Raw genomic sequence first — 25625 nt, 5'->3', positions numbered from 1 at the left:
GATGGCCTGGACCTACTTATTTTTTCTCTTGCGGAATCTACAGGGGAAGTCTCCAAAGTTGACTGATCGTGATTGACAGGTTGGCAACCACTGTGCTAGTTAATACTAGTTAAGTTCTTCTATTGACATTACAGTTACGTTTTGCAGGACCATAACTAAAAAAAAACAATATTACCACTGAGAAACATCTATTTCCAATCACTAAACAAATCTGTATCTTCGTCTGACACAGGCTCAAACATATAAGGTGTTAACAATATTGTGTTCAACTGGGTTTCGCCCCTGGCCAATCTCTTACATTAAAAAGAGGTGCAGAACTCCAGCATATCAAACATAACTTTAATCCAGTATGCTATATTGTAATGTTGATGATTGTTTTGGTTTTCTATACAAATATAGAACATAAACCGATTTAAATGGCAGGCAATTACACTCTTTATAAATAAAGAGGTGACTTGAATGTACAATGAATACAACTATAACCTAAATCATACAGTTATGTATCAAAATAAGTTGCAGTATAAATAATACCACCAATTTGGCGACAGGGCATGTATAAGTACGATCTTTAATGTCCACTTCTGCAGAACGTACATTACCATCATCACTGACTATGATTTTGTTTACACGTCCTACAGGCCACAAAGCTCTTGGTAGTTGCGGGTCTACAGTCCATAACTATTAAATCCTTAAGAACTACTTGGAGAGAAGCTTTGATGGATTTTATCTCCCTTTCCCATGTACCACCAAAGTGAGGAGCATGTGGTGGGTTGAACTTGAAATTTATATTTTGCTTTGCTAGTTGTTCTTGCAGAGCAAGCTCTAGATCGGCAAATGCCTCGTGCAGTACTCTCTTTCCTCCCCGAAAGTTTGTACCCTTATCATAAAGGGGTTCATAAGGTTTCCCTCACCTTGCCACAAACCACCAATATCCATTCCATACTACAAAGAAGGTCCAAATGTACACATCTTGTCGTTTTTCATGTTGTCTCATTTGGACATTGTACGGACCAAAACAGTCCACGCCCGTTGACCAGAAGGGGGGTTTGAACAGACGTAATCGTGCAGTATAGGCAGATTAGCCATTTTAGGCACAGTGGACTTGTGGTGCCATGTGATACAGTCTACACAACTGCGTTGGTGTTTCTTGATAGCTTGTCTACCTCTTATGATCCAGTAGGTCCTTCTTAATTCAGAAAATACCCTATCAGGACCAGGATTTTTTTTGACTGGATGACTGAGTTCAAGTACTATAGGGTAAATTTCATACTACTCTACTATCTCTGTTTTATGAAGCCGGCCACCAACACAGACTACACCAAGGGGCTGATCATAAACTGGAGAAAGGTGTCTCAGGCGACTGTTGGTACTAACTGTTGAGACTAATTTGTGATTTTGAAGGGCTTTGAGTTTGTCAGTAAAACTATCTGCTTGAACTATACGTAAGAGGGCAGTTTCATTTATGTGTGCTTCTGCAGACATGGATGTGGCAGCTACTCCATAAATGTGCGAGTACAATAGAACAACTAACTTATCCCAAGATTCATACTTTGTTAGATCAAATTTTGGGTCATTACTAACTGAAAGGTTGTCAAAGAAGGTAGTTTTACGTAACCCCTCTTTTCCTGTAAAATTATGTGGAAGGCTAATAGGCCACTGATTCAGAGGTTGAAGCAAGAAAGGAGGACCATCTCTCCAACGACAGGGAACAGACAACTCCAACAATGTCCTTCCTCTTGTAATGTCATCTGCTGGATTGTTGATAGAATTAACGTATCTCCAATTCTCAGCTCGTACAAGATCTTGTGAGTGCCTACAAACACTTTACTGGCAAGACTCTTATTTTATCCAACTCAGTACTATTGTGGGGTCTGACCACATAGTATGTTTGTGGTTTGCTTGAGATTAAAGCTGAGTTCTGTGTACAGTACAGCACAAAGTTCTAGGCGAGGCATTGATAGCTGCTTCTTTGGTGCAATTCGGGACCTGGCCATTATGAAAGACACATGGATATAACCCTGCTCATCCTCTAAACCAGAGGTCCCCAACCACCGGGTTGCGACCCAGTAACAGGTCGTGGACAAGTTACCACCAGGCCGCAAGAATGTCCTGAAAAAAATGTGTATAATAGCTACGTACGTAACTGTATAATCAGATACTTTGTCCTTTAAGACCCAACTTCAAATAACATTGATAATTTCCACTTTTGTACTGGGCTACTCTCTTTTTTTCTTCCCCTCTCTTTGTGTGTCTCTACCAGCACATCGGTGATCACATTGCTGTCAGTAGAGTTTAAGCATACAGTCCTTTTAAAACACAATCAATCTAAGAATTGCAGAGGTATGACTTTATGAATCATTTGCAAATGTACCTCGCAAATCATACGTGAAGACGTTACAACTCTCAAATGACTAAAAAGTATTTACAGGTTTCTGTAAAACAACAACAAAATTATCCAGCGATCATGGCAACGTGATCAAAATAAACTCTTTTTAATGCAGTAATAATATTTTAAGGGGTACACTTTTAACGTAGGTTTAAAAGGAACCTAAACAGTCATGTGTCAATCATCATTAAAATCATATGGTAAACGTGAGTGTCCGTGCCTCCGTGCCCTGCCGCAATTCTTCTGGCATCTTTCCACATCATCTCCTTCACTACAATTTTTATCTTCTGTTCTGTTACTTGAACTTGTGGCTCGAGTACATTCTAAGGTTCGAGCTGCCTTCGAGAACAGCAAGCCAAGTTTGTTTATGGTTAATTATTAAGACTAAATTGGCACGCCAAAAAGTTTGTTGTTGTTATAAACCTGTATAAATGTATTTGTTCTGATGAACACGAAGGATGATATTTTGAGGAATTTTCATAATCAAACTGCTTGTGAGCCCTAATAAATTTCATAGTATTTTTTTCCTACTATGGAAGTGAATGGGGCTCACAAATGGTTTGTTTACAAACATTCCTCAAAATATCTTCCTTCATGGACATCAGAACAAATACATTTATACAGGTTTGTAATAACATGAGAGTAAGTAAATGATGACAGAATTTTCATTTTTGGTTGAACTATTACTTTAAGTAACTTTAATGTAACAAATTCAAATTCAGGTTGCAAAGGTTGCTTTCGAGTTATTTTTTGTTTGCTTCAATGTGCACAGGTTGGGAAAATAAAGTGTCCCCTTCTGTTGGTGAACGGTGGTGATGATGAGACCTTGCCTACTGTTGAATCTGCTGAAGATGTGAGTCATAGCTATATTTATTTGCATAATATATGTGACCTTTGCTGGCAAAATGAGTTGGAATTAGCACATTTTCCAAAACGAGTTATTTATATTTTAACATTCTCTATATATAATCACCACATCCATACTTATTACTGGTAAAACGAATAGATTTGGCCCGCACAAAGTTAAAAACAATAATATAGGGAAAATATGTTTTTTTCTTTCTTTTATTGTTTGATTGAGATTGAGACCGACAGCTTCAATATCTACTGTAATGCAAGGATCTACTATAATGTTACACATCAGATATTTTCCCAACAGATGACCAAACAGATTATACCTGCGGAAATACTTGTCAAATTAGATTTTTTTTTATTCTGTGTAGATGTATGTATATCGGGGTCGCACGCTCGCGAGCATATTTTTATGAAATCCTCAATTTCGACCAAAATTGACATTTATACTTTCTTTTGCCTCTAGCTCAAAATTATTTGGTGCGCATTCCGACTCATTTTGCTAACACAGGTCATGTGAAATCAGGTCACAGGAAAACTTTATGTGAAATTCAATCAAGGTGGTGGGCATATTACTAATACTGACGTTAAAATATAACACAACATTGAATTACTTACAACAAAGTACAACTGGTGTTGATCTTAATTATTAACTGTAGTCTTGTGTTCTCATCCATGATCCATAAACCAAGATGGAAGAGATTATGAAGAAAGCAGGAAATCTTCACTTGTTGGAAGTCTTGACCTATCCTGGTGCGGGTCATCTGATTGAACCTCCTTATACACCTCACTTCCGTGCAAGCAACTTCATTATTCACGGCGGTGAGAAAGGTATGCCTGCATCCATCTTTATATTATCATTATTATTATATTAATATATATTAATGTATAACAAACCATACAGCATATTATTTGAAACAGAACATTTGGATGGTGCCAAACCCTGACAAAAGGTAGCTGTATACAGCCTCCAAATGGCTAAATCCAGAGGAAACCTGACCATTCAGGTCAGAGCAAAATCAAGCTCTCTCGCGCAAAGTGAAGCTCACAAACCCTCTCATGCAAGAAAAAGCACGCAATGCACATGTTAATGTAAACTATGATGATAATAATAATAACTATCTGCAACTATCGTCATGAAAGCATGCCATTGACGATATGTCTGACGATTGACGATACACGATACTAGGGCTGCTCGGTAATAAGAAAATATGCGATAGTTCTGTTGGTGGTCGCGATGGCGATATGCCTTGCTATATCTCTTTCTTAGAGAAATTACTTTATATATTTTTATTTGCCTCTATTTTTAGCATTTAGATATGTAATGCATGTCCATAACACAGTACTTTGATTTATTGAATATTTATATTAATTTCATAAATCCAACCACTCCAAACTCGCTTTGCTTTCTCTTTGACATGAACAAAGCTGAATGAACTTGTGAATATGACCCCCAATATGACCCCCTTTAAAGGGATTTATTGACATTGTGAGAGGTGTAGAAAGACTAACTTTATAAAACAAAATATATAGTATATTAATAATAGACAATGTAGGTCTATGGATTATAAATAGGTCTAAAGATTATAAAGTTGATGGGTTTGTGTAGAAGCAGTAAAAGTGCCTCTCTCTTTCTATTCCTCTCTTGCAGATTAAAAGAGCTTAATCCGTGATTATTTCAGATTCAAAAGTATACTCTATATAAAGTATGTAGAGTCAGCTTACATAATGACCATAATGTTTGACTGTTTGAGCTATAATGTTCAGTGCAATGGGCTTGGCATTAACATTGGTTATTTGCTACCATCTTTGTAGCAAACATTTTAGATATAAAAAGACGGTTCATTAATAATAATATTATAAAAACGCGAGAAAGAAAGTGCAGCTCGTGGCCGTGACTTTATATAAACAAGAGTCAGTTTTCATCGCCATAGAAACCGGAGGCACGCTTGAGACTGCACATGCGCTATAGGGCGTTAGTGCTGACTGACTCTTCACGGCAGTTCTCTGGTCGACTCGGGTTTAAACAGACCCAGTACCTGAAGTAATTAAAATGGGACCGACTCTGACCCGACTGACCTTTCAAAATATAGACCCGTGTCCTTCCGTGAAGACCTCTAATGGATACAACTATGATCAAGTTCAGGAAAATGGAAGCTTTGCGTCGCACTCAATTCATCGAGAAACAGAGAGCACGCGAACGCACAGCATACTCATCGGAAAAGACACGACGTGCTCGCACACATAATGTCATTATCCCGGACAAAAAAGACAAAATTTGATGCCAAATATATGTGGGCGGTTGTTAATATAGGCTACTTGAGAGAGCCGCCCAAGTAAAGTGTGTGGGAAACACCTTCTGATCGGTGTAATTTGGACAATCACAAATGATAGACACGTAAAATAAATGCAAGTTATCCCAACTCCCTGCAAAATGCATATCGCATATACACTTACCGCAATACATTTTCGATATACCGTGCAGCCCTACACGATACTATCGTCTGTTGGCACAACCCTACTACGGCCAGGGTATAAATTCATGCTAATTGTCTATACCGCAAACTGAGATGTCCAGCAATTGCATTACTATAAGTGAGCTATCAGGTGATAAGTCAGAACCTCTGATCATTATCTCTTCTATAGTTAAGTTGTTATATAGTCACATGATTTACTATATCAGGTTCCGGTGGCGCTGCTCTGTGGCAGCCCCGTGGCGTCTCTCGCTCTACCGTTGGCGTTTTCACTTTGGCAATCTTTGGTTTTTAATTAATTAAGTAAGCTTGGGGTTTCTAACGAATGTGGATGCTTTTTTTCTGGAGATAATTAATCATGGATTTCGCAACATGGAGTGGGATCGGACTGTTGTTGACATTTCTTAATATTTATCTTTCCTGCGGATTGAACTTGGACTACATCGCGGGTGGCATTGCCACAAATGAAATCCGATATGATCGGGAGTTTTTATTATTGCTTCGCAACTCTGTTTTAGTGGAGCGCTCTACAGCAGTTGATAAGATTCCGAACTCCATTAAAATAAACGAGAAGGGAGTTAAAGAGCATACCAAGCGCAAACGCGGATGCAGAGCAGGCCTCCGTCGCCGATTGAAGCGGCTGAAAGAGAAAAATAAACTTTGCTTGCCTACTACCCTTCTAATTAACGCACAGTCCTTACGGGCAAAAATGGATGAACTATCAGCAAATATGCGCTACCTACACGAGTACCGGAATTCCAGTGTTTTGGCAATCACCGAGACGTGGCTGGACAGCAACGTTGCTAACAACGAGGTGGAACCTGTCGGTTTTTCATCGTTTAGGACCGATAGAGATCCTGACATCACCGGGAAGACTCGAGGAGGTGGGGTATGTGTTCTTGTTCGAGATGACTGGTGTCGAGCGGTCAAGGTTAGAGAAAGCCTGTGTACTGCTGACATTGAATTGTTATGTGTTTCTCTCCGGCCGTTCTATTTACCAAGGGAGTTTCCCCAAATTTTCATTACTGTGGTATATATTCATCCTAAAGCAAATGTTAAGAACGCCCAAGAGATTATTTACAATTTATCTCAGAGACTTGAGACAATTTCCCCAGACGCACCCAAGTTTATTATGGGCGATTTTAATCACTGTAATGCTAAGAAGAGCTTGAGCACATATTACCAATATGTTGACTCTCCCACAAGGAAGGAAAAGACTCTAGACATGTGTTATGGAACTGTTAAAAATGCCTATATTTCAACAGTTCTCCCTCCATTGGGAGCGTCTGATCACAGTGTGGTTTATCTCCGGCCTGTCTACCTGAGATTACTTAAAAGAGAAAAGCCTCAAGAAAAGTCTGTCAAAGTATGGGACAATGACAGTATAATGACTTTGCAGGGGTGCTTTGAATGTACCCAGTGGGAGATTTTCAGTACAGATGACATCAATGAACAAGTTGAAACAGTTACTGATTATGTGAATTTTTGCATAGACTCTGTTATTCCCACAAAGACATTTAAGGTATACCCAAATGATAAACCCTGGGTATCAAAAAATCTGAAGACCCTTATAAATGAGAAAAGGAAAGCACACAGAAACCAGGATGTGGCTGGCCTTAGAGATACCCAGAGGCAAATTAAAAGACAAATACAAATAGATAAATACACATATAAACAAAAACTAGAGGAATCTTTGATACAAGGTAATCCACGATACGCTTGGCAGGGGATTAAAAATATGACAAATATATCTCACAGGGGAAGATGTAAACAATTCCCTGTGCTTCAAGGATATGAGGAGCTGGAGATGGCAAATCAGCTCAACTCATATTATTGTCGTTTTGACAGCAGAGTTAGTGATGAAATTCCAGAGTGTTCAGTACCACCTGATGCTAATTCTTCTGTAGGTTTCCACATTACTGAAATGGAGGTTAGTCAAATCTTTAGAAAATGTAATCCCCGAAAAAGTCCAGGCCCAGATAAGATATGTGGAAATGTCTTGAAACATTGTGCATTTCAGCTTGCGCCAGTTTTTACAGAAATTTTTAGAGTATCCTTTAATTGTGGTATCGTCCCTGTTTTATGGAAAACATCTACAATAATCCCAGTGGCAAAAGTCCCTAAGCCCTCGGAATTAAATGATTATCGTCCTATAGCACTCACATCACTTGTGATGAAGAGTTTTGAGCATTTAGTAAAGAAATACATTGTATCTGTAACTCAACATCTCATAGACCCTCTGCAGTTTGCATATCAAGCCTCTAGAGGGGTTGAGGACGCAATTACAACTGTACTGCATCTGTTGCATTCTCACTTAGAGAAACCAAAAACACATGCAAAAATTTTGTTTGTGGATTTCTCTTCTGCTTTTAATTGCATTTTACCAAATATACTAGCTGCTACTCTGACTAAAGAATTCTTAATAGATAGTAGGACGCTTGCTTGGGTGACAAACTTTCTTAGCTCCAGAATTCAGCAGGTTAAAATAGGAGGGTCTATCTCTGACAGATTGACTACTTCAGTAGGAGCTCCCCAGGGATGCGTTTTATCTCCCTTATTATTTATTTTATATACAAACTCTTGTGTGAGTTCTTTTAAAAACAGACACATTGTAAAGTATGCAGATGACACCGCTTTAGTGAGTCTTTTAAATGATGGGGAGGATGAACATGGGCCTGTTCTTGACTTCTTTATAAACTGGTGTGAAAATTCAAATCTCTTTCTAAATATTTTTAAAACTAAGGAAATGGTTATCGATTTTAGAGAGAAACAGTTAACTGAAATTCATCCTACACTAATTAATGGGGAGCAGATAGAGTTAGTAACAAATTATAAATACCTTGGTGTAATGCTTGACAGTAAATTAAAGTGGGATGCATGGTCAGACTGTGTAAGTAAAAAGCTACAACAGAGAATGTACTTCTTAAAGAAATTATTGATTTTTAATGTCAATAATAGAATACTGTTGATGTTTTATGAAGCTTTTATTGAAAGTATTGTGTCATTCTGTGTTATCTGGTGGTATGGTAACGCCTCTGAGGCCCAGAAAAGATTATTGGGGAAGGTGGTAGTTACTGCAAGTAAATTATTAGGAATAAAGTTAGAGAGTATAGATAGTATATATAAAGGAAGAGTGTTAAATAAGGCAATTGTCATTGTGAATGATAAGAGGCACCCTCTATCCAATTCTTTTAAACTGCAACCATCAGGTCGACGATATTGTGTTCCCAAATGCTCAAAAAACAGGTTTAAATTCTCTTTTATACCCCAAGCAATTAAGTTTTTAAATTCCTCTCCTCCTAGTGGAAGTTGATAAATAGTCCCCAGACTACATGCTATAATTAGGTTTTTACTATTTATTATTATTCTTTTTTTTTTTTATATATGTGTATGTGTGCGTAGACATGTATATCTGTACATACGTATGCCAATGTGAAAATCGACAAATGTCTGAGTGAGTGTTTCGCTGCAACCCAAATTTCCCTACGGGGATAAATAAATACTGAACTGAACTGAGGTTGGACAGTGCCAACTTGAACCTCTGGTTATAGAGTTCTGTATTTAGACATATGTAGGTGGTGATGGCGCTGTGGATAAGACACTCGCCTTTGGTGTGAGAGACCCGGGTTCGAATCCATTGAGACACACCATTTTGTCCCTGAGCAAGACACTTAACCCCTAGTTGCCCCAGAGGTGAGCAATTGTAAGTCGCTTTGGATAAAAGTGTCAGCTAAATGAGTAAGTAACTAGGTAATTGGCTGGCGTTGGATGGGTACTTTTTAACAAGAGCACGCTAGCATGGGGCAGTATTGTTAAACTGCTTCAACCATTTCCTCTGGTTAAATGGATAGACTAATTATTTAACCCTAAGTTGTATGTAGTCGTGATTACTATATGTGGACTATAAGGTGATAAGCCAGGACCTCTGGTCATCATCCCTAGTTTAATTAAGTTGTTATATAGCAGATGATTCGCTATACCAGACTAGACAGCACTAGTTTAAACCTCTGATCATCTTATGGGCTTTGCACTAAGTTGTATATAGATGATTACAGTGGCCTCTGGTGTGGTCGAGTTTGTGTTTCAGAACCTGCACAATGGCCGGTTTGGGCTGATATGACATTGGCGAATCGCATGAATGAGTTCAGTATAAACACAAGCTAAATATAATGATCAAACATTTATCCAAAATATTAAGTTCCACAATATGTATGCTTACTAGGACAAGATGTTAGAATCCCTTGATAATTAAAAAAGCTGTTGTTGGAGATGTCCTCTTGAGTGGGGTTGGATTGAGGGGAAAAAACAGTGCCTCCAATACAACACATCATCAGTTGTGCACCCCGGCCTCATTGGGTGTTTCAGCCTTTTTCCACAATACACCCTCACCCGAGGATGGCCCACCACAGGCTGATCATACCTGGGTGTGTGTCGCACTGGAGGCTCCATGAGGTAATTTGGCTGCCCATACGGTTTCCTTCCACTTCAGCCACAGCCAGTGATTGCTTTGTTCGGCAGCAGTTGCAAGGTCTTTGATGGTTTTTCACTGCGCCTGTCCACTGATTCCAACCTCCTTTAGTAGCCTTGTGGTGGAACTAGCAACAAAGCCCCTGCAGCCCACTTCCACTGGACGCACGTTTACCTTCCAGCCCGGTCCTCTGCTTCGGCAGCCAAATCTGTATATCGCAACCTTTTCCTTTCAGATGCCTCTTCGATGGCTTCCTCCCACGGGACTGTCAGTTCCACTATAAAGACATTTCGACAGGATTTGGACCAAAGAACCAGGTCTGGGCGCAAGTTGGTTGCTGCATTTTCCGGTGGGAAGGTGAGCCTCTGACCTAAGTCTACCCGCATTTCCCAGTCCCGGGCTGCGTTCAGTGGACACAAGTCTGGAGGCAATCGATTGGTAGACCTTTTATCCCCCTCCCGGACAAAGGATTTTTGTTGCAAGAAGTTAGTCTGGGCTTCCCGGGGCATGGCGTTAATGGTAACCCTTTTACTCTCCAATGTAGCAGCCAGGCACTTCAGCAATTGGTTGTGGCACCAGGTGTATCTGCCTTGCGTAAGGCTGGTCTTACAGTCCACCAGGATGTGTTTCAGGGTTTCTGGGGCAAGACACTGGAGGCAGGCAGGCCTCGCCAAACCAGAGATGTAGGTTGGTTGGAGAGGGCAGGACATTATATGTGGCTCTGATGGTAAAGCTCAACATATTAGCCTCCGTGTTCCACACTTCGCTCCAAGTGATCTTCCACCTCTTCACACCTTTCCACCTCATCCAACGGCCTCGCTTGGCTTGGGACACCGCTCTGGCACACCTGCCCGCTTCCTCCTGGTGGCGCACCTCTTCAACTACCAGGTGCTGGCGTTCAGCTGGAGTAGCCTTCTGCCATGTGGGTGTTGTTATTCCCAACCCCAAGCCCATCTGCCTTGTTGGACCTGGCCAACGATGTTTCAGTGTTTTGGAGCAGACTTTGCATGTGCCACTGCTACACCTGCCCTTCACCTCCTCCCTGTGGCTAAAGTGGGAGCAGCCCCTCTTATAAAATGATCCCGGGATTCTGTGAGGGTCACTTCGAGCCTTGCTTTAGAGCATTTGTTCTCCTCCACCAGGCTTGAGATTGGCAGGGAGAGGGCCCCATTGCCATATAGGCCTATGCTGCTGAGGCATCTGGGTAGTCCAAGCTGTTTTTTTACTTGCACATTCACCAATTGCTCCAATCAATTGGCATGGTGACTTCATAGATAGAGATTGGCCACATGAGGCGGGGCAGCAGTCCAAACTGAAGGCACCAGAGCATTAACTTCCCTGGGAGAGCCGTGCTGTTGATCTGCTTCAAGCCACTGATGGTATCCTGCCAGTTGTTCCACCTGTTCGGCATCTTTGAGATCTGAGTTGTACCAGGGACCAAGGCTTTTGACGGGCTTTTCCAGAATAGTTGGTATCGGCTCGTCATTGATATAGAACCTCTCATTTACGATCTGGCCCTTGACAATGGAGATACCGCAGGACTTGCTGGATTTAATCTCCATTCGTGCCCATCTGATGTTTTCTTGTAGTTTGTACAGCAGGCGTTTGGTGCATGCGTTAGTCGTTGTTATGGTCGTCATGTCATCCATATACACCCTGATTGGAGGAAGCCGCAGCCCGCTCTTCAGACGTTCACCTCCAACCACTCATCGAGGTGCCCAAATTATTAACTCCATTGCCATGATGAAGGCCAGTGGGGAGATGGTACAGCCTGCCATTATGCCTATCTCCAATTGCTGCCAGGCAGTTGTACTAGCCTGAGTTGTAACACAAAACTGAAGGTCCTGGAAATAGGCTTTGACTAGCCTTGTGATGCTCTCTGGGACTTGAAAGAAGTTGAAACCTCATGATGCACTGACCTGAATCCATTGGCAAGGTCTAAAAAACCACATGCAAGTCTTTATTTTCATTCTTGGCCACTTGTACCTGGTGCCAGATGACATTTGCGTGTTCCAAGCATCCTGAGAAACCACTTATCCCTGCCTTCTGCACTGAGGTGTCCACATATTTATTCTTTTGCAGGAATGCTGAGAGTCTTTGGGCCACCACGCTGAAGAAAGTTTTTCCTTCCACATTCAGCAAGCGTATCTGGTGAAACTGGTGGCTAGTTGAGGAATTCTTCTCTTTAGGAATCAGAATCCCTCCTGCCCTTCTCCATGCCTTAGGTATGATCCCTTTTTCCCATGTCACCTTCATTAGCTTCCAGAGTACCTTCAAGACGCCTGGTGTGTTTTTATAAAGCCTATATGGAACACCGTTGGGCCCAGTAGCTGATGCTGTTCTTGCCCGCGTTGCTGTGTTCTCAACTTCGCTCCAAGTTGGGGGTCTTGTGTCCAACCGGTGCTCAGGTGGTTGGATTATTGGCATGTCCTCTGGGATGGTGGCTGGCACATTCCTTTGATTGTTAGAGTAGGTCTTCCCCAAGTGCTCCTCCAGTTCCATCACAGTTACATTAAGAGTCCTGGTTTTCTCCTTTGCAAAGAGGTCTTTAGCAAACTTGTAGGTATCTCTATAGAAGGCAGACCTTGCTCGGTTTTTCTTCTTACGTTGCTTTCTCAAGCATTCTGCTCTTCGCAGAGTTGCAAGGCGCTGCTTGCTGAGACCCTGCAATACCTCAATTCCTGCCCTTTTCACTTCTGTGGCCTTCCTCCACTGTCTCCTCAGACATCTTCTCTCTTTCACCAGTCGCTCAATCTCTTGCTGCCTCCTGGACTTAATATGGACTGAAGGTTCCTTATGAGTACTGTGTTCCTTGCGTTTCACTCCGAACCTCTCTGTGTTAGACTGTTAGAATCCCTTGATAATTAACAAAGCTGTTGTTGGAGATGTCCTCTTGAGTGAGGTTGGATTGAATATATATATATATATATATATATATATAGTCGCTGCCCGATGAAACTCACGTTTGTCCAAAACGGATACTTTTCAGGAAGTGAAAAAAACACCGTATATCAAAAGCAGTTGAATGTAGCATTGTCATACTTGGTACGGCATCTTTACATGTAACCATATTCTTGCCAGTGTAATGATATAATCCACATTTGACCAAAATTGAGTTTAAATGGACATACGTGCATATTTTATAGTAACGGTGGTCGATACGCATTCTTCCGATCATTAGTTAGAATGGCCAAGTCGCGTATTATATTGACCATGGCCGTATCCACCATTGAGGTCCCCGAGGTCCGGACCTCGGTAATTCTCCGAGGTTTACGTAATAGAAGTTGTAAAATAATAGCCTATTAAGGCAGCGAGTACACAAAGACGTTTTCGTCTCTGTCGTAGTATGTTTTTAAATGTTTCCAATAGAGGGGACGCACTTTTCAATAGCGCTAACAGCTGGCAGGTTTTGTCAGTTTTTCCGCGCTGAGCGTCTACAGTTGTTCAACTTAGGGTAACATCAATGTCCAATCACAGTGAAGAAGAGGCGGGACAAATGCCAGAACAACCAACTGGCGCTTCGTACAACGACTGACGTTTGACATCACAACACAGCGAGAGCACTCTCGCGGTAGTGTGATGTCACAAGCGTCAAAGTCTGCCCATGCGATGACCAATCACAACAGGCGGAGTTGCACTTCACATAAGCTAAAGAGCGCGAAGCCTTTTAGACTACGATGTGTGAGATAATGTAAGTAAACATTGAATATTATACAGGTATTTAATGATAAAAATGTTAAACGACTGACTTAATAATCAGGGAATGCAAACTAATAAAGTTTTCTTTACATGGTTTTCTTGGAAGCCTTCAGTAAATTCACATTTATACAGGGACGTGCACAGGTGGGTTGCTCAGGTTGCCCGGGCAACTCCCCATATGCCCTTCTCGACTCAAGTTGCCCTTCCGAGGTGGACATTTTTTTTTACTTTTACTTCGTTTACATTGTGCAGCGTTCCTTCGTTACTGTATTTTAATTATTACGAAATGTATATTTAATTTTTAAATTGCTGTCTTGTGTTTCTGAGGCATTCGCGAATTAATGACTCGTTTGAGTCGATTCCTTACAGAGTGTTGCAAATAAATGAGTCTTTTGAATCGATTCTTTACAAAGCAAATGGGCCAAACGTTTGAATTGGTTCGCGAATCAGTTTGAATGATTTGTTCAGATCGCTGCCAACACGGAATCGTCTGATGCTGTTTTACTCGTAGCCTATGTAGAAACACTCAGAATATAAACAGTTTTGCGTGACGTGGATATGAATTTACCAGTCTTTTAACTAAAAGCAGAACTTCACACATGTACCCGCCATTATATACGCGTGACCTGTTCGTCGTCAAACACAGTTAAACGCGCGCAGCCTCCAGAAAATCCATCGATGATTGACGTCTGATTCGCTGTATACTGTACTGATGTAAGTGATTCTCACAAAACACACGTGACATGACAACATAAGAAGACATGAGTTTTGTCTAAAATCAGTTTGTATCATGTAAGTGTAAACTGTCAATGTCCTCAGACCATCTAAGAGATTCTAACTTTATACATAGTAAATGCAAAACTCTTATCAGTTTACAGTCTGATATTTCAGCTATAAGCTACATCAACATTGAGACTATAGAGTTAATTTGTAATGCTTGTCTATTTTGTGTTTGTATTCTTTTTTCTGTACTGTTTGTGTATGTTGCAGCTTTACACATAATGTATAAGTGCCCTTCATAAGTATTCCTCTGTTTGCTGTGGAGTCAAGAAATGTCTAAACATTAAAAGATGAACATGATACAAAAGTACAGAATCTGTCACATTATTTTTTATGGGCACTGAGCTGTGCCCTGATTGTTTACACATGAAAAGCATAAAATGTGTAGGATCAGTGTAGGATCAGTTTGATTCACTTGTGTGCATTTGGGTACAACACATAAGTCAGCATTTAATGCTGTTGTTCTTTGTTGTTAAAGCATGTATGTGTTGAAACATAAACAAAGATTAATAAAATGTGACATTCTAAACTTCTGACATACTGATATGTATCTTACCAATATCTGGTCTCCACAGCAAAAAGAAAAATGTTGTCTTTACGGTTCTGATACTTATGGAGGGCACTGTATTGTGGGTGTGTGTGCGTGTGCATGAATGTATACCTAGATTTATTTTTCATGAGTAACTAGTAACTCGCTACTTGAGTATTATTTTCATTGCATACTTTTTACTTCTACTTGAGTAATTATTTCTTTACTCACTTGTACTTTTACTTAAAGGAACAGTATGTAAGATTTGTGGCCAAAAGTGGTACTGCAATCACAAAACTTGTGGCTAAAACTGGTACTGCAATCTCACAACTGGTGGCCAATACACAACATGACAACATAAACATCAGTTGAGGGCTGCAACTCCACTTTTTAAATGACAATATCCTGGCCGGACCACTATTGTCAGTGATATAAGTATTTGTCATTAACACGATTTCTTAATGTATAGTGACATATCAGGACCATTTTATTATTTATTTATATAAATTTCTTACATACTGTTCCTTTAAGTAAAGTTATTGGCTACGCTTTCCACCTCTGTTAAAATCTTCATAAATCCAGGCTGGGTTTGCCATGTTAGCCTAAATAGTTAGACAGATAGCAGCTAGCTATCATAGCTTGCAGACAAGCAGCCTAGGCTACTATTTTTTTGGTAGGCATTAGACAAACATGTTTGGTGATTTTAATAAAGACCCTGTTATTCTCAGTCCTTCATATAGGCCATACGTTTTTTTTCAGGGGGGTGCCCTTTTTTAGGACAGAGCAACTGCCCCTAAAAATTCCTGTGCACGTCCCTGCATTTATAACTTTATATTTTTTACTGATACAGACGAAAATGAAAAGACTGCTTCAAACAAAGCTCAGATTTGAAAAGAGAAAATATACAGGGCAAGAGAATGAGACTGGGGAAAAAAGAAAGAGAGAAGATGATGGAGATAAGACAGAAAGAGCAGGTAGCCCACTGTGCTCAGGATAGAAAAAGCATTAGCCTACAATATATTCATAATTGCTACACATACTGTATATGTGACTCTTGTCTGTGAAATCCAGGCTAAAATCTAATATAATCTATAATCTAATATTGAGATTAGGAGCATCACATTTTGATTTCACTCATTGGTTTTATTTTAACATTTAATTCAGTCTTTGACATGATCTTAATCATTCAACATTAATTTTTTTTATTTCAAACCCTCCAAAATTCATATTTGGACCTCGGCATTTAGAAAATCCTGGCTACGGCCCTGATATTGACAGATGAATACGCTTAGTTTATTAAATAGCCTATGTCTTAGTTTATTAAATACGCTTAGTTTATTTAATATTAATTATACATTTATTAAATGTCTCTTGCAAACTATGAAGGGACAATGGATCAATACACTGACATGGTATTGCTAGACAGCAGGGGCGTCACTTTGTGTTAAAAAGTGGTGGGGACAAAAGATCAGATAAAAACATTACTGCACGACGGGAAAAATATTGAATAACGGCACATCAAAAATGGGCATAGCGTAGGCCAGTCAACAACAAGAAAATACTCAGCATAAAACCCTCAACAATGTCAACTGCACACATGCAACAGACTCCCTGCAACATCAGCTAAACCGAACAATGCCGAAGCACCATACCATAGAAAACAGCAGCGCGTTTAGTCAGTGATTACAATTAATTTCATTACATATGTACAAGAAAACACACCATAAGCATACAACGAAACATATGTGACCCTGGACCACAGAACCAGTCTTAAGCATCGCTTGATTTTTCTGAACATTTTAACCAAATGCTTTCAAAAAGTGGTGGGATGTCCCCAGCGTCCCCAGTGTAAATAACAGCTATGCTAAACAGATACTTTGTTTGCACAGTCCTACCGTAATTTAGTCACTCCTAGACGAACGTTTACCTTGATGAAGGATATTGATATTGTCTCACCAGGCTATGTTTATTTGGCTATATCCAGTGCTGAGCTTCGATGAAACTTTATGAGACCGGCGAGATGCCTCACAGGCGGGTGATACGCAGCGTGATTGACAGCTTTGACACCAAATGGATATACGTGAAAATCAGATGACATGATTTCACAACTTTTCATTGGCCATTTTCATTGGTATGTGAAGCACACTGTATACGGAAATGAACCTGGACATTCAATCCGTCGAAAAACCTTAAAATCTGCAAAATGGACATACGTGGTTTTCATCGGACAGCGACTATATATATATATATATATATATATATATATATATATATATATATATATATATATATATATATATATATATATATATATATATATATATATATATATATATATATATATATATATACATACAATTACATACAATGAGATTTTATCTTTTGGGAGTCAGATAAAACTACCTGAATTACATAATGTTAAAACGTCATTGGTCAGCATGGGAAAAGACCGAATGTGTGAGGACCCTTCTGCCATGCCAGTTGGTTTTCTGCCATTGAGCCAAACGGATGGATATATTATTATTTATCCCTTACAAACATAAGCATAATGTTGAGATTAGAAATAAAAATGCAAAACTAATGTATACAGTTTTTGAATTTTTTTCTTTTATTGATTTTTTGGTAAAATATCCTGATGTTGTTTTTATTCGTCTTTTATTTCATCTTCCTTTGATTTGATCCATTTGTTGCTATTTAAATCGTAATAATCAGCACATTGTGATCATCTTTACACTTTATGTATGCGTTATCGCTGTGTGTTTTCTTTAGTGGCAGATTATATGTTTAGACCTCCTTATCTGTTTAATTGTAAACCCCTCTGAGCTTACATTTTTGTTTGTGTTGTTGCAGTTGTCATGTTATGGGGTGGACAGACCAAACCGCATGCATATGCACAAGAGGATGCATGGAGAAAGATTTTGGCATTTCTGCAGAAGCACCTCTACTTAAGTTCAAGTGGTGCAGTTAAAGCCAGACTTTAGATGTTTCATTACAACAGTGATAAATATCTCCAAATGGAGAAAATGTTAATGAATGCACTATAATTTTAAACACTACGGGCCGGTCTCCCGGACAGGGATTAGACTAGTCCTAGACAAAAATAAATGTAAGAGGTGTCCAAACTGAAAACAACTTGCACTGACATAGCTTAAAATACATCAAAGCCCTTTGGTTTCCCTCAAAATGCACACAAGTAATGTTTTTAGTAAGGCATGTTTTTTAAAACTAGTTATATTTCATAATTAAACTAAACTCTAGTCCTGGCTTAAGCTAATCCCTGTCCGGGAAACCAACCCAATATGTTATTATTAGTGCTGTTTAATAACACATTATGCATAACCTAAATTGATTGGGGCTGCATCGTGCGCACAAACATACATGCACACACACACACAAGTCATAAAACTTTAAACAGTTTGAGAACCACTTATGTATATCATACTGTATCACATTTTTTAGTAAATAGTAAAGGACGCCATATGCTGATGATTTATTTATAATCAAACCTACAATGTAGACAGAATGTTTAACAAAAGCAATCTGCATTGTTTGTATGGTGAAAAAGCAGTGTTTGAAGTGATCATGTGACTTGTTTCAAAAATGCACTGTGTAAGATTAAAATTGAAGGAACTTATTCCTTGGTCACAACTTGGCACAACCCCCTGTGCTGATCAAAGACTATTGTCACAGCTGTTTATCCAATACAGTGGGGGTTAAAGATGGTCTTCTGATTGGTCAGTTTGAATGTATTATGTTGGGTTTGGTCAAGTACAGTGGGGGTTAAAGGTGATCTTCTGATTGGTCAATTTGAATGTATCAAGTTAGGTTTAGTCACATGGTCAAAAGATAGGATAAAGGTCACTGTTTTTATGAGCTCTGGGCCTTTGCATTTTAGCTTTTGCCTTTGCATTGGCCTTTTCCCCTTTCCTTTCTTTCTTCACCTAAGTTCTGGGGTTCGGGCCATTAGGCCTAGATTTCAGTTCTCAAGTGTGAATCTCTTTCTTCTAAACTTTCTTTCTCTGTTCTCTATCTTATCAGGTAATATCTCACATACATTGGAAACAGTCAATTGTTTGTATTATTCACCATTTCATGCATTTATAGTGTAACCATTTCAACTGTAACTTTAAGTCAGTAGTGTAATTAAACCTTTTCATTTACAAATCTGTTGTTTAGTTTTGATTTGGTGTTAATACTTAAACGCTCCATATTTCTATGCAATATATTCGTACTCTAGCAAAGCTCTCAGACATATTGTGTCCGAAACCCGGGAACGATTGCAGTTTTGTTCTCCTTCCGAAACCTGAGATCCCTTACAACTGTGTCTGTATTATTGTTTTCTACTTTGTATGTATAACAGTGGGGAACCTTCAGGGCCTTCTACGCCTTCAGAGAAGGCCTAAAAAAATTAATAAAAATATTTTTTATAATTGTAATAATACTAATAAATAATAAAGTATTCAATAAAAATATGTTTTTACATTTTTAAATTTCTATTTAATTTAATACAATACATGTAATATATTTTCTCTCATCTACGTTCTAACGTTAAGCTTACTGTCAGGTTCATACCCAATCAGAATCGTCTGTCTCTATTAAGGCCCGGTAAGCTGGCTCATTCATTGGTTAGGACTTCAAGAATCCCAAGGAAGGCCAAGCCATGTGTTTTGATGTGGAGAGTGACGGGCAAATCGACCAATCACGCTTTGATTTCAAGTGGGCGGGTAAAAAACAAAACATTGTAAGCCTTCATGAAGTCCTAATCATGCAACAAACTGGATGCGAGCTGCCGTAAAACACCAAAGAAGAAGAAGTCCTAATCATAGACGGTCTAATGGCCCGAATCTCTGCGGTGAGAGTGGTTGAGGTAAATGGCGGAAAACGTGATTGATGTTGTAGTTAGCTTAATAGGGCTGAGGTAAAAACTAAATTACTTAAGCGGGTACTAGTGAAGAGCACAGCCGAGAGAAGCGCGTGCAGAGGAGCGCTTCGCATATCAGACGTGAACACGAGAAAAATAATGGGTTTAATTATACTTTCACTTCCTGACAGTTTCACTTAAGGATAGTAATGACTGACAGGTGACGCCGAATTACATACAATATAATTACCTAACTAAATCTCAGAGAATGCAAAAACATTCACCGGGGCTCGGGCTAGGGATTTTGCGAGCCCTGGTTATATTATAACAGTTATAAGCCATAAGGAGGAGCACTGAGAACGCAGGGTGCTATATTTCACCTTATAAAAGATTAACAAGCTATCCTACAGCTAAATATATATTTACAAAAAATAAATTAAAGAACACAATTTAGGCTTGTTAAATGCAAATTTACAGAGCAGCAGAGTCTGTATTTGTGTTTATCAGTTAAAGTAATTTTAAACTTTAAAACTGCATTTAAAGGCAAACGATGCCTATTCTGTAATTTAACTTTGCGTGCTCAGAATTTGTACACGTTCACTGTATGATTTATCGAAATACGAATAGCCTAGTATTATATTCTGAATTTTTAAATTTATGAAAAACAAACTACTCTCAATTTATTTTGGTGTTTTTTCCCCCATGCTCACTTGTCTCCGTTTTCCTGTTTTTAAGAATTAAGGCGGTGTAGTAAGTAGAACCTATCCATTAAAATTGTGACTTTCATTTATTGCGCCATGCGTAATTGCGCATGGAGAGGCATTTGCACTTCATTGCATATTTTGAAGGCCCAGCTGAAGTACTCACGGTTCGCCACTGATGTATAATATAATCATTTTAATGATAATAATAATAATAATCATTACAATTATTATTTTACATGTATTAGATTATTATATCTGAGTACATTATTATATCTAATAAGATACAGTGCTGTGAAAAAGTTTTTTCCCCCTCAAAGCAAGGTTATTATAGTTTTGCTTTTTTAAATTAGTTTTTATTTTAGTATCGTTTTCAATTTTGCTTTAAATTTAAGTTTAGTTTTAGTTAGTTTCATGAATGGTTTTGATAGTTTTAGTTTAGTTTTTACTTTGCAAACACATTTCTATTTAGTTTTTATTTTATTTAGTTTCAGTTATAGTTTTAGTAATTATAGATTAGCAGCTAACAGCAGCTAGACTGTCTGACATATTTATCAGTTAACTGAGGTTGCTGTCAGCCTCAGCTAACTTCACATGCCTAAAGCGCCATCTACAAGTAAAGACTCCTTAAAAGTTTGTAAACATTGCAACGTCTCCGGGTGGGCGGGGATTAGTTGGAGGCAAAAAGAGAGGCGCAGACGCAATGCTGACAAGTGTAAGCTAGGACGTTTTAGGAGGGATTTAATAAACATAGATGCAGAAGAAGGTTAGGACCTGGCTAAATATATATAGTTGTAAATTAACTCTGTAACAGTTAGTTCTTGTATCTTGTTCTCATAGGAAACATTTTAACCAGGTTTTGGATATTTCCTACATATGAAGTATTTTCAGCTGGTTTGGGGAATTTTGTCAAGGCTTATTGCCTAATGTAACCTATCGCTGGGCTAACTATGATTAGCAATGGGGATTATTTTAAGAGATCATTCAAAGGATGGAACACACATCTATTGCTGTATGCTTGTTTAACATTTAAGCTAGCTAGTGCACTGACGGGTTGACTTATCACCTATAAAACAGAAACCAGAAGACCAACACACCAATACATATGCATAGATTATTTTACCTGATATGAAGTGTTCACTGCAAACACAAGCATTATTTGCGATCGTCTCCGTCCATTCAACCATAATTGTCTTCTTTATTTCTGTGAAGGAATGTCTGCCGGGATCCGGTAAAACTTTAGTTTTGAACCAAAAGTGCTGTTACTTCTAATTTTGCAGCCAAAAACACAAGACGACGACATTTTAAAGTCAAAACCTCAAACTTTTAATGCGCCTGCTATGAGTTCTTATGTTTTGCCTCCAGCTAGAGCGGTGACGTCACAGTGATGTAGGCGATTAAGGGGTCTATTATAAAACCTATTCAAATTTTACGCCACGGGATGAGAGCTTATTAATTACGTAAACGAATACTTAGTTTTCAATAACTGTTGCTCGTTTCGTTTAGTTTTAGTTTTTCATTTATTAAGAATTTTAAATTTTATTTCAGTTAACAAAAATGTTTTTAGCTGATAGTTTTAGTCTTAGTTTCAGTTTTAATTTACAAAATAACCTTGCCTCAAAGTAATTGACATGTATCAGTATGGAAAGGGTTACAAAGCCATTTTTAAGGCTTTGGGTCTCCAGTGAACCCAGTAGAGACATTTTCCACAAATGGAGATTGCTACCACTAAAAGTTGCCTGGATTCACATTTTTTACACTTGCTAAGTGTCCCATCGCGTGAATAATTCTACCTTCACGCTTGGGATCGTCAAGTCCACTACAGAACACTTGGACCAAATACAGGAAACACGTCATGTAAGTGTAGTCAAGTGGTCAAAAGAAGCAAAGACCATAAGTGTGGGTATTTGGACATCCAACCTTGGAGAGCCGGTGCCCTGCAGAGTTTCGCTCCAACCCTTAATCAAACACACCTACCTGTGATTTTCTAGTGATCATGAAGACATAGCTAGCTTGCTCAGGTGTGTTTGATCAAGGTTGGAGCTAAACTCTGCAGAGCACCCGCTCTCCAGTGTTGGATGTGAAGAAGACTGCTTTCGTCTTTAATCCAAACTAGTTGGTTACATTCAAGTGTAGGTTTGGTAGACTGACACCAACAAAGTTTTTTGTTATTCACACTAGCGTTTTTACTCCACGGGCTTGGGCGAGCCCTGCTGGCCACAAGCGGTTAACTTATGTATTGACTTCTTTTGACATCATTTATTAACATGCGACCCAGATACAAAAAAAATCAACCAGACAACGGACAGAAAGACGACTCTTGCTTAAGGTAAAACGAAGACTGAGCTTGACAAAGTTTTGCCTGTGTAAAGACGCTATTTGTAGAGAGCGTATACAGCACCTGTATGAAAATGGTTTGGACAGAAAGCAAATACTGAGTTCATGTTTTCTTGTCAAGTCAGCATCCGGGGGTCCTCCTCTGAGTCTGTCTCGCCCGTCACAGTGCCTGTTCCCCCTTCTGCACTCTCAGCACCACGGCCTAAGAAGAAGAAGAGGAGGAAAGGATCTTTGGCTAAACAACTTCGCCACAGCCACAACTGCCTGCGCATCAGTGGGGTAGACCATTACCCAAGCCTGCCTTTACGCTTTGCCCTCAGTCCTTGCCTACACCCTGTAAGATAATTTCCTAAATAAATATAGCACCTCCCCAAAGAAGTGCCCAGGAAGGCAACCCTCTACGATTCACAGTGGATTTCCGACACATTTGGGTTTCAAGACACACCTTTAGGGTGTCATACATTTGTATTCTTATTCTCTCATCTACCATTTGTATGGAGATGTGATGTTTGACAATCAAGAGTATCTATCCGTCTGCAGATCTACCATTTGTATGGAGATGTGATGTTTGACAATCAAGGGTAGCTCTTTTCTATTGAAATTTATCAGTGCAAGTGTTTACAATGGTCTCACTCATGTAACAACAGAATTCAATGTTAAAGTATGTGAAACTTCAATCAATGTTGATAGACACCTCCCATTCTAATCATAAATCAATCACCAACTGTATACAAATTAAGGACAGCCTTTAGTTTGACAACAACCAATCAGTATCAAATTCCTATATGCTTTGTTCTCTGGTTATTTAAGGAGATGTGTAGAAGATTTAGGTGGGACTTTGAATATCTAGAAATGCACCCCCATGATGCTGTATCTTTGATATAGCATCATGTATTTTCATTTTATTTTGAGGAATCTGTAACCAGATCTCCATCTCCTTACCAGGTATGCAATGGTTTTGTTTATTTTCGTATTTGAATTGGAATGTAAATTGGCTTATGAATTATGTTTTTCCTGCCTGGTTAATAAATTGTTATGTTTGATTTTATTCTGTGTTGCTCGGTAAATGTTGACACTGCAAGTAATATCGTTGTATCCGTAGTTACCGTAAGGACGGAAATCAGGCTAGGTTCGACCCAATCCCAGTTAGATAGTGAATAATACATCAGCTGAGGATTTGTGAGATACGACTAGCAAATTGGCGTGGAGGCTGTGTTTCCGTTTAGAGTAACATTTCTGATTACTCCAAATAGGGTCAGCCTCAACCTCTGTTTATTTCAATATTATTCTATTCATTAACTTTGATTAGAAATAATTATTGTAATAATTCAGTGTCACCTCTAAGGGGACAAAATAAAGTATGTTTAAAGTTGAGCACGCAGAGAGCGGCCGCTTAAGCGTATAGTCCAACCTCTGGCAGTGACCAATGCTGATTCGCTTATGACCGTTGACCAGTATATTAATTATGAGGCCCGTACTAGGATCATGTGCGACTGTGAGAACCGAATGAATGAGTGTAATACCAGAGCTTTATCAGAATAAATAAACAAACATCCATCTAAATTCTGTAAGTTTTAAAAGTAATAATCAATCCAATTTGTAATATAATATAAACGAAATCTTTGTCTTTGGAGTCAGATAAGAGATAAATATAACTAAATTATGTAACGCCAAAACGTCACCTGCAAAGCGCCGGAAAAGACCGAATGCGCTATAACCCTTCGCCATCCCGCTGGTTCCGCCATTGGGCCAACGGATGGATGGGGTCACAATTTTCACCCCCTTACAAAGTGGTGATTCCCGAGACGTGATATTCAACCAGTGAGAAATCTCATCAACAACGTACAAAATACGACTGATGCGATCCCTGGAGAATAAGAGTCTTTTCATGGAGCTAAAGGTTTGAACTTCTTCTATTTCTTCAGCAGATGTGGTAAGTCAATCTTTTCTTTGCCTTTTAAAAATGTTGAAGGGAATGTTTTAAACATCCCACATTTATGAAATAGGTTGTAAATATACCTAATGTTAGACTGGAGAACAAATCCGGTGGGGCTTTTCATAACGAAATGAAACCACATCATCAAAAAATGCTGTGCAATGCTAAATGAAGAATGAATTACTATGCTCTGTTAAGATCTTTGTTTACGTGCCTACTGAAAACAAGAGATCGTCTTACATTGGAGTTAAATCATCCAAATTTTGTTCTGATTCTCAAACAAGGAAAACATCTAGAATCTAAATTTAAATCACCAAATTCTACTCAATTGTTTTTGTTGTGACAGCAAATGTACAACCTGGAAAGAGTGCCGAAATAACTTTTAACAACTGGAAAATGATATTGGATGATTTAAACTACAATGCCATGAATGTGTTTGCATGTGAAAGGAGGACTTGGACAATTGAGATGTGAAAAGCACACAGATAGTAAGATTTTTAAATGTTGCAAACATCAGTTTACAATCTATATTTGATTAATTAGGGAGAAAATGTAATTAAACTGGAGAATGAAAGGAAATGTATGAATGATTGAAGGTAGCG

General features: G+C 38.9%; 1 protein-coding gene across 5 annotated transcripts in view; it reads left to right on the top strand.

Annotated features, from left to right (window-relative positions):
- LOC129431757 (acyl-coenzyme A thioesterase 1-like) overlaps positions 1–24135 on the top strand; it is a 96751-nt gene extending 72616 nt beyond the window's left edge. For 2 of the 5 annotated variants that reach the window (XM_055189778.2, XM_055189775.2), the window contains exons 11-13: positions 3159–3239; positions 3931–4069; positions 23209–24135. In XM_055189778.2, coding sequence (XP_055045753.2) covers positions 3159–3239; positions 3931–4069; positions 23209–23432 — 444 coding nt within the window. In that variant the 3' untranslated portion in view covers positions 23433–24135. Of the gene's footprint in view, positions 1–3158; positions 3240–3930; positions 4070–4159; positions 5922–9229; positions 9370–18038; positions 19364–23208 lie in introns of those variants that run through there. The other 3 variants (XR_012369245.1, XM_055189776.2, XM_055189777.2) reach the window with 3 other exon arrangements.
- The last annotated feature ends 1490 nt before the right edge of the window (positions 24136–25625 follow it).

Source organism: Misgurnus anguillicaudatus, chromosome 1 (genome assembly GCF_027580225.2).
Source record: "Misgurnus anguillicaudatus chromosome 1, ASM2758022v2, whole genome shotgun sequence".
NCBI lineage: Eukaryota > Metazoa > Chordata > Actinopteri > Cypriniformes > Cobitidae > Misgurnus > Misgurnus anguillicaudatus.
Note: the sequence above shows the minus strand (reverse complement) of the source record. Positions and strands in the feature narration are given on the sequence as shown.